The 14,393-nt window shown below is 37.7% G+C and overlaps 1 protein-coding gene across 1 annotated transcript in view; it reads left to right on the forward strand.

Annotated features, from left to right (window-relative positions):
- The window catches only part of DPP10 (dipeptidyl peptidase like 10), a 97,298-nt gene that overhangs the window by 51,935 nt on the left and 30,970 nt on the right, over positions 1-14,393 (forward strand). The window contains exons 11-12 of the mRNA XM_036745895.1: positions 279-377; positions 483-552. Of these exons, the coding sequence (XP_036601790.1) occupies positions 279-377; positions 483-552 (169 nt within the window). The remainder of the gene's footprint in view (positions 1-278; positions 378-482; positions 553-14,393) is intronic.

The following is a 14,393-nucleotide window of genomic DNA, read 5'->3' on the forward strand; positions in this document are numbered from 1 at the left end:
TATACTGGGCTGCTTAAGTATTTGTGTTTAACAACAGTAGATCTATGGCACGCTGAATTCACAAAAGAAAATCAATTGAGGGCTTTGAATATGCTTCAGGGGGTGCTTGTTCTTCAAATCACAAAGTAGCTGGATAAAATCTCATTTCTCCATTAAAAGCTATTGTTCACCACTTAAAGGGGTCAGTGTTTTTCATCAATTGCATAGGGTTTGGGCCTCTTGCTAATCAGATAGCACTTAAGGTTATTATCCTTTCCCTTTCTCTCTGTGCTCCACAGAATTTTACATATTGGAAAGTAATTCCCTGTTAAAAGAAGCCATCATGAAGAAAAAGATCACCAAGACTGAAATTAAAATGCTCCACATTGAGGACTATGGTAAATGAACCAAAGTCCTGCACTACCCATGTGCAGCTTTCTCTTCATCTTAGTTTTTCATGTGCATCACTCCCAGTCTTTAATATCTTACTCTTTCTTTAAAAGAACTTCGTTTACAGTTGTCCTTCCCCAAGGATTTTTCGGATCGAAACCAGTATGCTGTCTTATTATTAATGTAAGTATTTTGTTTGATTGAATTTTAAAAATAGATCAATGGTTGGATTTAAAAACATTAATAATTGTTTTATGACTCCAAAGGAAGTGTTTTGATTAAAAACAGCAAGCAACATCCTCCATATGTAACTGTGCCAGGGCAGACTGAGAGAGGGTGAGCTCATCAAAGGAAATCATTACCATTTATGGAAGACTATGTAAGTTTTCCTGCTTCTTGCATTCTAAATAGAATTAGTTGCTGCCACTGGAGAAAGAGATAGCAGCTAATTCTGTTTGTGAAATTCTGCTCCGCAATTAGTCAAGCCCTGTGTTCTTTTAGTTATATTTATGCAAGACTGATGAAATGGTTATTTATGTTGCTGAAGTAATTGGTTGTATTTCCTCCTTGCCTATCTGTGCTGTGCTTCTTTGATTCATGGGCAATAGAACACATTCCATGTGTTGAAAAGACCTAGATCTTGATTCTAGCCACACTGGGATCAGTTTAGGAAATGGGTTCATTCTCATTCATGGTTTTCATATAGCCCTAGGCATATGGAAGATGTTCAGCAAGGACTTGCAACTTTAGATAAGGTGAGAATTTCTGCCTCCAGTTCTGGTGCTAATTTATATACCTACCTAGCATCTTTTTCTTGGCTACATTGAATTAAAATGTCAACATTTTCAGTAAGGTTACTGTTGGGTTTAACAATGAACATTACTGAAAAAAATAAGGAAATTAGGGAAAAATAGAGGGAAAAGAATATTTGTTAGAATGTTTGTACATGAAGATTTTGTGTCATACGTGACATTCATTCCTTTTTCTTGTATGTTCTATCACTCGCTTCTACCCATTCTCATCACAGCACTCCCTGGGACATATTGATCCTGTGAATCTTACAGCCAAAATGCAGACCAGAGGAAGCCTATATGTAGATTCCATTTCTCTGAACTATCCAATCTAGAACATTCTTTCTACTCCAGAATGTCAAAATCTCAGAATTCTTCTATTATAAAAACATATGTAAAATGCAAAAAAAAATCCTTAAAAACATAACTTGTCATCCAAACTTCATTTGAAGACTTTCAGTGAAGAGGAATTGACTAGCTCTTTTGTACAACCCTAGTTGTTGAGAAGTTTCTTTTACATAACTCACAAATTTTGTATATAGCAGTATACCCTAACCCCCTGAATCTACATTATCTCCTAGAGACAAGCAGAATAGGTCTAATACCCCTTTATATAAGTGACATCCTTTCAAATACTTGAAGAGCTATTATATGCTCCCTAAGGATGCTTTTTTTCCATTTTTAATATTCCTGATGCAATTATGAGGGGTTCAGATATCCCTCAAGGAACGGGGTGCAGGACAGGATGTTCTGGAAAGAATTCATAAATTTGAGCATTCTTTAAGTCAAGTTGGCAAAGGTTTATTTTTATGCTTTTCAGTGGGCAAAAGTTCTTAAGGAACCTGCAACCTCAGGAGGGTACAGTTAAAGGTTATATGGGATAAAATATAGTAAAACATGTGCCAAGTAGGCTAACTGGGTGATTCAGTGAGGGATTAGGGGGTGGTTAAGGAGTGGTCATTTCTTAAAGGAACATTCACTTTTTGTATCTACTGCACAGGCATTTTACCCACAATTCACCAGGAAAAACTCAAAGTGGGGAGGGGCAGGGGTGACACAGAGAGGTGTGTTTTTTAGGTCTGCTACTTCACTAAGTTAACTAGTGGTCAGGGCCGACTAAGGATTGCCCAGGCAGCCGCCAATCAATGTCTTGTTTGACAAGAGAGATGTAGGGAGTATACACGTATCTTAAGTCTAGGATATACATAATGAGGAATCCAGGATGCATGTAATGAGGTAGGGAGTTGGTATAGATAGTCCAGTGGGTACTGAATATCTTTATGAGCCAGTACAAAGCCAGTTCAAACTACTAATTCCCACACATGTGATTTGTTACTATACCAGGGAAAGAGAGAAGTATTTTGCTGGGGCCCACCCATGAGAAATTGCTAGGTGTAGTATCCTTGGGCTAGGGTAAAACTGCCAGGGATAGTGTTTTGAAGCTAGGGAGAAATGTGATCTTGGAATTGGGATCCAAACACAGGCACCCAAGCACCCTATCATTCCCAGGTGTTTTGCTATTTTATTTTTTTTAACTTATCCTTTATATGATAAAGTCTGCAGTCCTTTTACCATTCTGGTTGTCCTCCTCTGGAATCAATTCAATTTCTCCAGGATATCCTTCCTAAATTGTGCTCTTCAGAATCAAATAGAGTACTCCAGATTTCTTCATTTGGTACATTTTGTACAGTGACAGCTGCCTCATGGATTCTGGACACTGCCTATCGTAATGTACTCTAGTCATGAGTTTTTCTGGCTGCCATCTGATCATATTGAACACTTTAAAACCTTTTCACAGGAACTGTTTTCTAATCATGTCTCTGCTATCTTCCATTTGTAAAACTGATCTTTTGAACTAGAATTTAGGTATATGCATTAATCTCTTAAATTTTACCCTATAGAGTAAAAATTAGGTAGCTAGGAGGCACAGTGGATAAAGAGCTAGTTTGGGAGTCAAGAAGGCTCAAGCTTAAATCCTATATCAGACACTAAATGCATTACTCTGGACAAGTCACTTAACTGTTCTCAAACTCAGTTTCCTCACCTGTAAGAGAAGTATAATAATAGGGTAGGGGAATGGAATAAGCATTTATATGATGCATACTGTGTGCCAGGCACTGTGCATTGGCACATTGAATAGAGTACCTTCAGATCTGGCTTCAGATACTTAATACATCTGTGATCCTGCACAAGTCACTTAACTCCTATTTGCCTCAGTTTCCTCATCTCTAAAGTGGGGATAATAATAGTATCCACCTCCAGGGTTATTGTGATGATCAAATGAGATAATGTTTGTCAAGCACTGAGCACAGTGCCCCACAGATAGTAAACACTATATAGATATTAGTTACTATTATTATCATTTGAAGCTCACAACAACCCTGAGAGGCAGCTGCTATTATCATACAACCATATACTCTACTTCCTTTCAATTCCATGAACATTCTACTTCCCCCTGGATACACTCATCACCAGAAATCTCACCATCATAGAGATTGCTTCAGTTTTGGTATTCAATACTTTTTCAGCAACCTCAGTTGTTTCTCCCCTTTGATTGAAGGGCTGTGTATCAGAGCAAAAAATCTCCTCCCAAATTCTCCCTCCATAGTGGCTTAAGAATTTTTAGCCACCTCTTCCATTTCCCATCAGCTATTCTGCTCACTTTCAATAAACCACGAATATTTACTCTATGAAATCAACCTCCCCCACAACACACATGCCATGTGCTGGTACTATTTGGGTCCCTACCTTTCTTTTTGTGTATGTGTCATCTTTCCCCATTAGATTAATTAGCTCCTTGAATGCAGAGAGTCTCTTTTTCTTCTTTGTATCCCTGTGCTTAGCACAGTGCCTGGCATGTAACAGGTGTTTAATAAATGCCTATGACTATGCACTCTCTATCTGTACCCATACATACTGAGGCAAAGACATTGTGTCTTTCCCAAGGTCACACAACCAGTAAATGTCTGAACTCAGGTCTTCCTGACTCCAGGCCCAGCAGTGTATCTACTCTGCCACTAGTTGCCTAAGAATAATAGCACCTATCTCACAAGGTTATTTTGAAGATTAAGTGAATTTAGGTTAAATGCTCTGTTAAACATATGCACTATATAAATGCTAGCTATCATTAACTAAATAGTTTCATTGTATTATTGCATCTTGCTATGCTTAATGCTAACTTTTTGAATCTAAACTCTGGCAACTAATTATATAATTATACTGGCAACTAATGTATATAATTATACCATCTATTCTTTCTTCTACTTCTTTAGTAGAAATGTTAAGCAGCACAGAGAAATTTCTAGAATACTGTAATAGAGAATGAATAATAGAGAAAATATCATAATAAAATAGAGAAAAATAAATAAATAAAATAAAAAATAAAAAATAAAATAAAAATAATAAAGAAAAATCAAGAGTTGCTAATTCTTGTCCAGTCATTCAATGACTTTTCAATCTACTTAATATTATCTATTCCATATTTCTCCTTATTACTAAAAATACATGAAACTTTTTTCTAATTCTTTACTGCTGTTAAGGTATGTATTATAAACACACATACTACATATATGTATATATACATACGTATGTGCATGTATATATACATGCATGCTTCATGCTTTCATATATACATAATATACACTGATTTAGACATTTTGCAACTTAGACTAAAACACATATACACATATAGTCTCAACAGTGGAAAGAACAATGATTCTCAAGTCATTGTATCCGGGTTAAGATACCACCTGAAATGCTTAATACATCTGTACTCTTGAACAAATAACTTAAACTCCCTAGTTTCCTCATCTTTGAAATAAATTGGTTGCATTGGATGGCTTCTGACATCCCTCACAGCTCTAGGTTTATGATACTATTATTTGATTAGGTCGAATCTATTCTTAATGAAGTCCTGTTGGCTTTTGGTGATTAGTAGTTCTTTTTAATAATGGTTTCTGGAATTTTGATAAGAATCAAAGTCAAATATCTCTGGGTTTTGCCGATTTTACACTCTGCCTGGTTTTGAAAATCAGTACCACATTTTCCTTTCTCTACTCTTGAGTCACTTCTGTCATTTTATAAGATCCTTTTAAGATTAATAAAAGCATTTTCAGCAATCAAATTTACTTTGTTCTTAAAGTACATTGGGATGCACTTAGTCCCGTCTTGTCTATTGGGACTAATATCCCTATATCTAGGTGTTCTCTTCCTATACCTTTTCTGTAAATTTTTTCCTTTCTAACATTTTCGGTCTATTGTTCTCAGTTCAAAAAATCATTTCCTTTTGAAATTCAGGATATAGTTTTAATTTCAAAGAAAAATCTAAGAGGTATCAAACACAGGAAACTGACAAAGACTAATTTTGCCTCTCTAGTTCAACATTAAGTAATCCTGCCCATTGGGCTATTGGTTTTAGATGGAGTCACACAGTCAGTTGTGAATGGAACTGGGCCTTGAAGAAAAAGCAGAATTCTGAAAGATGGAGTTAAGGAAGTAGAGCACAAGGGTTCATGGCGGCACAGTGGGTTGAATAGTGAGTGAGGTTTGAGTGGAACATAGAATGCATGAAGGTATGTATTGTAAAATAAGCCTAGACAGTTTGGTTGGGGGCAGGTTATAGAAGACAGGGCAGGCTAAAGAATTTATATTTTATCCTAGAGGCAATAGGGAGTCATAGAAGTTTTTTTTTGTTTTTTATTTGTTTTTTGAGAAAGGGGGTGACGTGGTTTGTTTGAACTCTGCATTCCTTCATTACTTCAAAGAACTGGAATGTTATTGCTTCTAAAGCAATGGTCCTGACAGAGACCTCAACCTCTCTGTAACTTCGTATCTAGTCTTTGAAAACGTCTAGGACTAAGAGAATTCCTCATCCTTTGACTTGCCAGGTAATGAATCTCCCTGAACTTACTTTATGCTGGTTATCAGACAGTATAGAGCCCATTTTGGGACCCACAGTGGAAATTTTTCCAGTTTAGTAGAACCTTCCAGGAAAGCCTTCAAGAACTGAAGACTGCCTTTAAATGATACTGAGGAGGACATTTATGGGAGGCCACTATGAGAAGGTTTTGGAGAAGAGATCCTGTGGCAGGTGGGAGAGCGAGCTCTAAAGGTAAAAATTACCTGAGAGCCAGACTTGTTTCTCAATCAGTGAAGCTTCATTGTCCTAAAAGCGAAGGGAACCAAGCAATGGATACATTTAGTTTAGTTTAATTTAAAAATCATCACAGATTTTAAAGCCAAAAATCACATCGGAGATCAAATAGCATAACATTTTTATTTTATAGATGTGGAAACTGAGGCAATGGATGCATTGGTTGGTTGTTGAGAGGACCTAGGAGTTGTGTTTATATGGACCCAGGAATCTGAGGCAGGTTCTTAGAAGTTCGTACCTGGGAGAGGAATGGGGTGCAGTTTTCCCTTTACAGTTTCCCGAAGGTAGGAGGCTGGGAGCGTTTTCCAAGGAGGTATGTTTTTGCCCTGTTGTCATCACTTTAGTTATACTCAGTCAAATCCGAGGGCCACTGCGCATGTGCGAGGGAGTTAGTGTGCTGGAGTGCTCCGGAAACTTACTTAAACCGCAAGACCAATGGTGATTGGACCAACCATGGATCACGTGGTTTTCTGCCCTGGGTGTTGGGAAAGCATAAGCTCTTGTGGGGAAGGATAAGATCCACTCTAGGAAGATGGTCTTAACTAGGGATATGGAAGTTTGAGAAGAGATTCTGATGTGATAAATGTTGTGGAAATACACATTTCCAGTGTATTAGATGAGGAAGGGAGTGAGGGAGAGAGAAGAATCAAAGATTACTCTGAAGTTTCAACCCCACTGATTTCAGAATAATGTTCTTAACAGCAGAAATAAAGATTTTTGGAGGAGGGATTCGTTTAGAGGAAAGAGCAATGAATTCAGCTTCGTTATGTTGACTCATTCAGTAGGAGCCACAGTTTCCAAAATTACCTCTGGCTCTAAAACCTGTGATGCTTTTTAAATTAAATTTAAATTAAACCAAACTAAATGTATCCATTGCTCATTAGCAATTTCATCATTGTCTAAGTGTATCAGACTCCTGTCTGGTCTTCCTGATGGAAGTGAGTTGTATGCCAGTGACTCTGGGTGATGCCTGTATCAAACAGCAGGCCATAATTAATTGATGCATTCATAGTAAGTGCTTTTGTTGTATTCTCCATCTCTAGCAGCAGATTTAATGTCACTTCTCTCTTTTCCAATCCTTTCACCAAAGAGAAGGGGGAGTTTTGTATAAAATAATGTGAATCCCAACAGTCCCTTGCTGGGGAGACCCATTTTGGATTGTAATGAAAAGGTAGGTTTCTTGTCAAGATTGATTTTGGTCAAGGTGGAATCATAGGGACCACGAAAAGGTGCTTTGAGGAGCAAGATAGAGAAAGCTAAATCTTCATCTCAAACTCTTTGGATATGCAATTTAGTTCTTTCTAACTTTCTCTGTAAATGAATGAGATAGGGATTGAACCTGTCATTTTCTTGGCACAGGGATCTCTCACATGAGGAAACTCCCCCTACCAATACAGGTCAGCAAACTCTTTATAATTTATTATTTTAGATAATTGCCTACAGCAAGGGTTCTTAAACTTTTTCCACTTGTGACCCCTTCAGGGCTTCTGAAACTGTGGATCACAACCCCATGTGTAGTCACAACCCACAGTTTAGGAGATGCTGGCCTAGAGTAGTGAGAGGTTAAATGATTTTTTCTGGGTAATATAGCCTGTGTACACCAGAAGTAAAACTTGAATCCAGGTCTTTTGGCTTCCAAGGCCTGTTCTCTATTCTGTAGGTCACAATGCTTCTCATAAAATCAATGTGTTTTGGACTTTGCAGCAGGAAATTCCTCTTATTTCTAGAACAAGTTTCCAAGATTTCAGTGCCCCACATAACATGCTTCTGCTTCATTGCCTAAACCTATTTGCATTACCTGGATTATTTATGTACACTGGCAAAATAGAAACTGGATAATTCTCCATTTGACCCTTAGTTTTATATTGACAATGTCTTTAATGATGATAAGAAGACTTGATATGTGTATAATTATAGTGTTACAGTTTTCTTGGCAAAAATACTGGAGTGGTTTGCCATTTCCTTCTCCAGCTCATTTTACAGATGAGAAAACTGAGGCAAACGGGGTTAAGTGACTTGCCCAGCGTCACACAGCTAGTAAATGTCTAAGGTCGGATTTTAACTTCCTGACTCCAGAGCCAATGCTTTATAAATTGTGCCACCTAGCCACCCATATCCATACATATATATTTATCAATTTACAGATAGTTCTTGCTTTAGTTAAGTGGATTTTCTGCAGACCTCTATGTATTTTTATATAATGAAGATTTTCCCTACTGATATGGAGAAGAGAGGGAGAGAGATATGGGTGTGGGGAGAGAGAAGGGAGAGCAGGAAGAGGTACGTGAGGAGCAGGGCCAGCTGCCAGAACCAAGAAGAAGAAAATGGTAGTTAGGAGTTGAGGTGGGGAAAAACATATGGGGTCCAGATACAGACAGGAGAAGATGGGCTGGAGACAGCACTGTGGCACCTGAGCAGACAGAACACTGACATGGGGGTGGAAGGGCAAAGGGGCAAATGTCTCAGCCAAGCCCATCAGACAGTCTGTACCTTGGCTGTATTTTCTGAGTTTGTTTTGTTTTTGTAGACGTGTGTGTGTGTGTGTGTGTGTGTGTGTGTGTGTGTGTGTGTGTGTGTGTGTTGGGGAGAGGCTGCAGAGCTGGTGGAGGACCAAGAACAAAGAGAGCACCATACTGTAAAGTTAATGTAGGTTTTTCTCGAATGCCAATTTCTTTCAGAATTCTGTTCACAAAATTGAAATTTGTGTAATTCAAATTTATATAAAATGAGAATTGTCTATATATCTTTCCCATAAATTATAAGTACCATAAAGGCAGACACAGTATTTAATTTTTTTTCCTTGAACCCTCAGTAATTAGCATTGTACTTTGCACATAATAGATATTTAATAGTTTGGTTTTTTTGCTGCTAGAAATAACAGCTAACATTAAGTATTCTAAGCTTTACAAAGCACTTTTCTCACAAGAGCCCTGTGAGAGATGAAGTATAAAAAAAAAGTCCCCATAGTACAGTAAGGAAACTGGGGTTGGAGATGTCACTTTTACATGGTAAAAAATTCATAACTGTAAAGGTAAGTTTTTAAAATTAGGTGTCCAGGTTACAAACAGGATGAAAACTTTCCTCCTGTCAACCAATTGTTAAAGCAGATTTAGGTTGTGCATGATCGCTTCAGGAAGACAGAACAGGATTAGTAGTACCTCCTTAAAATAAGTTTTGCAAAGTAATATAGGTCATATAATATTTACAATTCACTATGCACTTGCATGTAAAAAGATCTGATAGATATACTTTAATAATGTTTTAATGTAATGAGCTGATTAGAGAAATTATGAATTAGTCTCAAATGATTTGAAATGGGCATGACCATATTTCAGGTTTTAGGAGTATTACCGGGCCTAAAACTAAAAAACAAACAAACGAACAAAAGAAAAAACAAACCCAGTGCTAATTAATACTTAATATTTTGTTGGTTCACCTTCTAACATTTCATGATTCTCCATAATCTCAGAACTCATTTACTAATATTTGTGCTGCTTCTTGTGAAAAGTTACTACACACCGGCCATGAACATACTTGTCACAAGAGTCAGTCCTTCCTTTGTTTCAACGAAGGTATTTCCCATTCAGTTTCTTTCAGTGAAAATGCACATATTTCTACCTACAGACTAGATGAATGGATTGGTTCTACATCAGTGATTATCTCTTCACCATATAATGAGAATCTAGGGAAAAAAAAAAAGTAAATTTCAGATTCCCAGTTTTCTCATTGTCATTCAATTTACTTTCCTTTAAAAATAATGAATAAAAATGATAATGAACAAAAAAGGGAGAAGACAGTAGCATTTAAGGTGGGTAACAAAAATAGATATGATGATCATTCCTTATTTTTCTTTGTACCTAATTAATCTTATTCCTAAAAAAAAAAACTCTAATGAATCTTAAATGTCAGCATTCATTTCTTCATGTCACTTGAAATTGTATAAATTGTAAATAGATGTAGAGAAAAAAGACATAAGGAAGAGAATATTCAATCCACCAACACCCTTCCCTACAAAAGGACCCTAGACTCTCCTTTGCTCTATACCAGATGCCAGATATTTACTGTTCCATTTTAAGTCAGTAGGCATGGAAAGTTATAGCTCACTTAAACAATAGTTGTCATCCAGAAAAGAACTGTGCAGGTGAATTTTCATAAATTAAAACCTATTTTAAATGCATGAAGAACTTACTGTTTAAAAACTACAGTGAAATCTTTTCGCTAAACAAAAGAACACCCCCAGTGTACCTAGTGTAAGTTTGGGGTTTTGCATATATTGTATTTTCTCAATACGATATACACACAAATTAAATATCTTTCTTTTTTTCTGAATTTAATAATTACTTTCTTGTCTCTCAAATGGGTAAGGAAGAGGAATAAAACAAAAAAACAAAAACTGTATATTACTTGGTGTTATAATTGAAGCAGAAAACACTAATCTAAACCAAAGAAAGAAATTTGATCATCTTCTACCCTGGTACACCAGGAACATACAAACAATTTAATATCTTTGCTGTTTTGTTTTGTCCTGTTTTTGGAAGGTAGGTAATCTGGATCTCTGATTTAATTAGCTTTGTATTGAAATGCTTCACCAACATTGCTAAGCTGTAACTTATTGGACTCAGAGAGTGGGCAAGAGAATTGAAGATAAGTGGATTACCTATGAACACATAGCTATTATGTGTCAGGGACAGGGTTTTTCCTTTCTTTTTTTCCACATTTTTTTTAATTTAATATATTTAGTTTTCAGCATTGATTTTCACAAGAGTTTGAATTACAAATTTTCTCCCCATTTCTACCCTCCCACCCACTCCAAGATGACGTACATTCTGGTTGCTCCATTCCCCAGTCAGCCCTCCCTTCTGTCACCCCACTCCCCTCCCATCCCCTTTTCCCTTTCTTTCTTGTAGGGCAAGATAAATTTCTACACCCTATTGCCTGTGTATCTTATTTTCTAGTTGCATGCAAAAACTGTTTTTTTTTTTTGTTTTTTAACATCTGTTTTTAAAACTTTGAGTTCCAAATTCTCTCCCCTCTTCCCTTCCCACCCACCGTCCCTAAGAAGTCAAGCAATTGAACATAGGCCACATGTGTATCATTATGTATAACCCTTCCACAATACTCATGTTGTGAAAGACTCACTATATTTTGCTCCTTCCTAACCTATCCGCTTTTATTGAATTTTCTCCCTTGACCCTGTCCCCTTTCAAAAGTGTTTGTTTTTGATTACCTCCACCCCCATCTGCGCTCCCTTCTATCATCCCCCCTTTTTTTTATCTTCTTCTTCCTCCTTTTTTCCTACGGGGTAAGTTACCCAATTGAGTATGTATGGTATTCCCTCCTCAGGTCAAATCTAATGAGAGCAAGATTCACTCATTCCCCCTCACCTGATTTCTCTTCCCTTCCTACAGAACTGCTTTTTCTTGCCACTTTTATGCGAGATAATTTACCCCATTCTATCTCTCCCTATCTCCCTCTCTCAATATATTCCTCTCTCATCCCTTAATTTGATTTTATTTCTTTTTAGATATCTTCCCTTCATCTTCAACTCACCTTGTGCCTGCTCTCTCTCTCTCTCTCTCTCTCTCTCTCTCTCTCTCTCTCTCTCTATATATATATATATATATATATACATATATACATATATACACACACATATATATATACACATATATATATACACACATACACACATACATACTCGCATATACATATACATACATAAACATATATATATGAATATTCCCTTTAGCTACCCTAATACTGAGGTCTCATGAATCATACACATCATCTTTCCATGTATGAATGTAAACAAAACAGTTAAACTTTAGTAAGTCCCTTGCAATTTCTTTTTCTTGATTACCTTTTCATGCTTCTCTTGATTCTTGTGTTTGAAAGTCAAATTTTCTATTCAGCTCTGGTCTTTCCACTGAGAAAGCTTGAAAGTCCTCTATTTTATTGAAAATCCATATTTTGCCTTGGAGCATGATACTCAGTTTTCCTGGGTAGGTGATTCTTGGTTTTAATCCTAGCTCCATTGACCTCTGGAATATCGTATTCCAAGCCCTTTGGTCTCTTAATGTAGAAGCTGCTAGATCTTGGATTATTCTGATTGTGTTTCCACAATATTCAAATTGTTTCTTTCTGGCTTCTTCTTCTGGCTCCTTGATATGGGAGCTCTGGAATTTGGCAACAATATTCCTGGGAGATTTCTTTTTGGGATCTATTTGAGGTGGCAATCTGTGGATTCTTTCAATTTCTATTTTGCCCTGTGGCTCTAGAATATCAGGGCAATTCTCCTTGATGATTTCTTGAAAGATGATATCTAGGCTTTTTTTTATCATGGCTTTCAGGTAGTCCAATAATTTTTAAATTATCTCTCCTGGATCTATTTTCCAGGTCAGTGGTTTTTCCAATGAGATATTTCACATTGTCTTCCATTTTTTCATTCCTTTGGTTCTGTTTTATAATATCTTGATTTCTCATCAAGTCACTAGCTTCCACTTGCTCCAATCTAATTTTTAAGGTAGTATTTTCTTCAGTGGTCTTTTGGACCTCCTTTTCCATTTGACTAATTCTGCCTTTCAAGGCATTCTTCTCCTCATTGGCTTTTTGGAGCTCTTTTGCCATTTGAGTTAGTCTATTTTTTAAGGTATTGTTTTCAGTGTATTTTTCAGCATTTTTTTGGGTCTCCTTTAGCAAGTCATTGACTTGTTTTTCATGGTTTTCTCACATCCTTCTCATTTCTCTTCCCAATTTTTCCTCTACTTTTCTAACTTGCTTTTCCAAATTCTTTTTGAGCTCTTCCATGGCCTGAGACCAGTTCATGTTTTTCTTGGAGGCTTTTGTTGTAGGCTCTTTGACTTTGTTGACTTCTTCTGCCTGTATGTTTGGTCTTCTTTGCCACCAAAGTAAGATTCCAGCGTCTGAGACTTAATCTGGGTGTGTTTTCACTGCCTGGCCATATTCCCAACCAACTAACTTGATCCTTGAGTTTTTCAGTGGGGTATGACTGCTTGTAGACTAAAGAGTTCTATGTTCCACATTTGGGGGGGATGTGCCAGCTCTGCCACACCAGCAGTCCTCCTTCCCCAAAAACCCCCAACCTGGACTGGACTTAGATCTTCAGCAGGCTCTTCACTCCTGCTGTGATCTGCCACTTAATTCCTCCCACCAGGTGGGCCTGGGGCTGGAAGCAACTGCAGGTGTACATGTGTAGCTGCCCCATCTCCATTGCCCCTGGGGCGGTAGCCGAACCTCAAACTCCTTCCACTCCCGCACCTTTTCCCACTAACCTTCTCTGTCATCTTTGGTGTTTGTGGGTTGAGTAGTCTGGTAACTTCTGCAGCTCACTAATTCAGGGCGCTAGGGCGTCCTCCACCCTGGTTGGTCCACGCTGCCCACTGGGCTCTGCTGCGCTCTGCTCCCAGTTCCATGTGGGATAGACCTCACCCAGAGACTATCCAGGCTGACCTGGGCTGAAGCCCTGCTTCCCTCTGCTCTTTTGTGGGTTCTGCAGTTCTAGAATTGGTTCAGAGCCATTTTTTATAGGTTTTTGGAAGGACCTGGCAGGGAGCTCACGCTAGTCCCTGCTTTTCAGCCGTCATCTTGGATCCATGAAGCTATCTTTAAAATCGGGTTTTTCCTTTGTTCTCAAACAAGCTTACACCACCGTGCCTTTTATCGCTGTCATTACGCCTTTCCATTTCTTTGAAGACCTGCACTAAAATGAATCAGGATGACATAGAAATATAGAATACACAAGTTTATAAGTGGGCAAAAATGAAAGATGATATATTGGTAATGTATTTTTGCTTAATGGGAAGATCTTTCTCATCCATTAATAGGCCCATGTGACCTGCTTAAGTCACATGGAAGCCTGTCACATGAGTTTGAGTCACATGAGCTTGGGTAATGAAGGTTGTGATGCTCTCTGACACTGAAGAAGTGTATATATACTCTGAGGTTAGCCTTTTAATTTGTAGCTCACTCATTTGGAAGAGTGTGTGCGTGATGTAGCCAGTTGAGACTCTGGGTAGCTGTTAAGGAGCTCCCCAGCTTTGAAAACCCAGATGTTATTGCTT

The sequence above is a fragment of the Trichosurus vulpecula genome, chromosome 2, assembly GCF_011100635.1.
Source record: "Trichosurus vulpecula isolate mTriVul1 chromosome 2, mTriVul1.pri, whole genome shotgun sequence".
In the NCBI taxonomy this organism is placed as follows: domain Eukaryota; kingdom Metazoa; phylum Chordata; class Mammalia; order Diprotodontia; family Phalangeridae; genus Trichosurus; species Trichosurus vulpecula.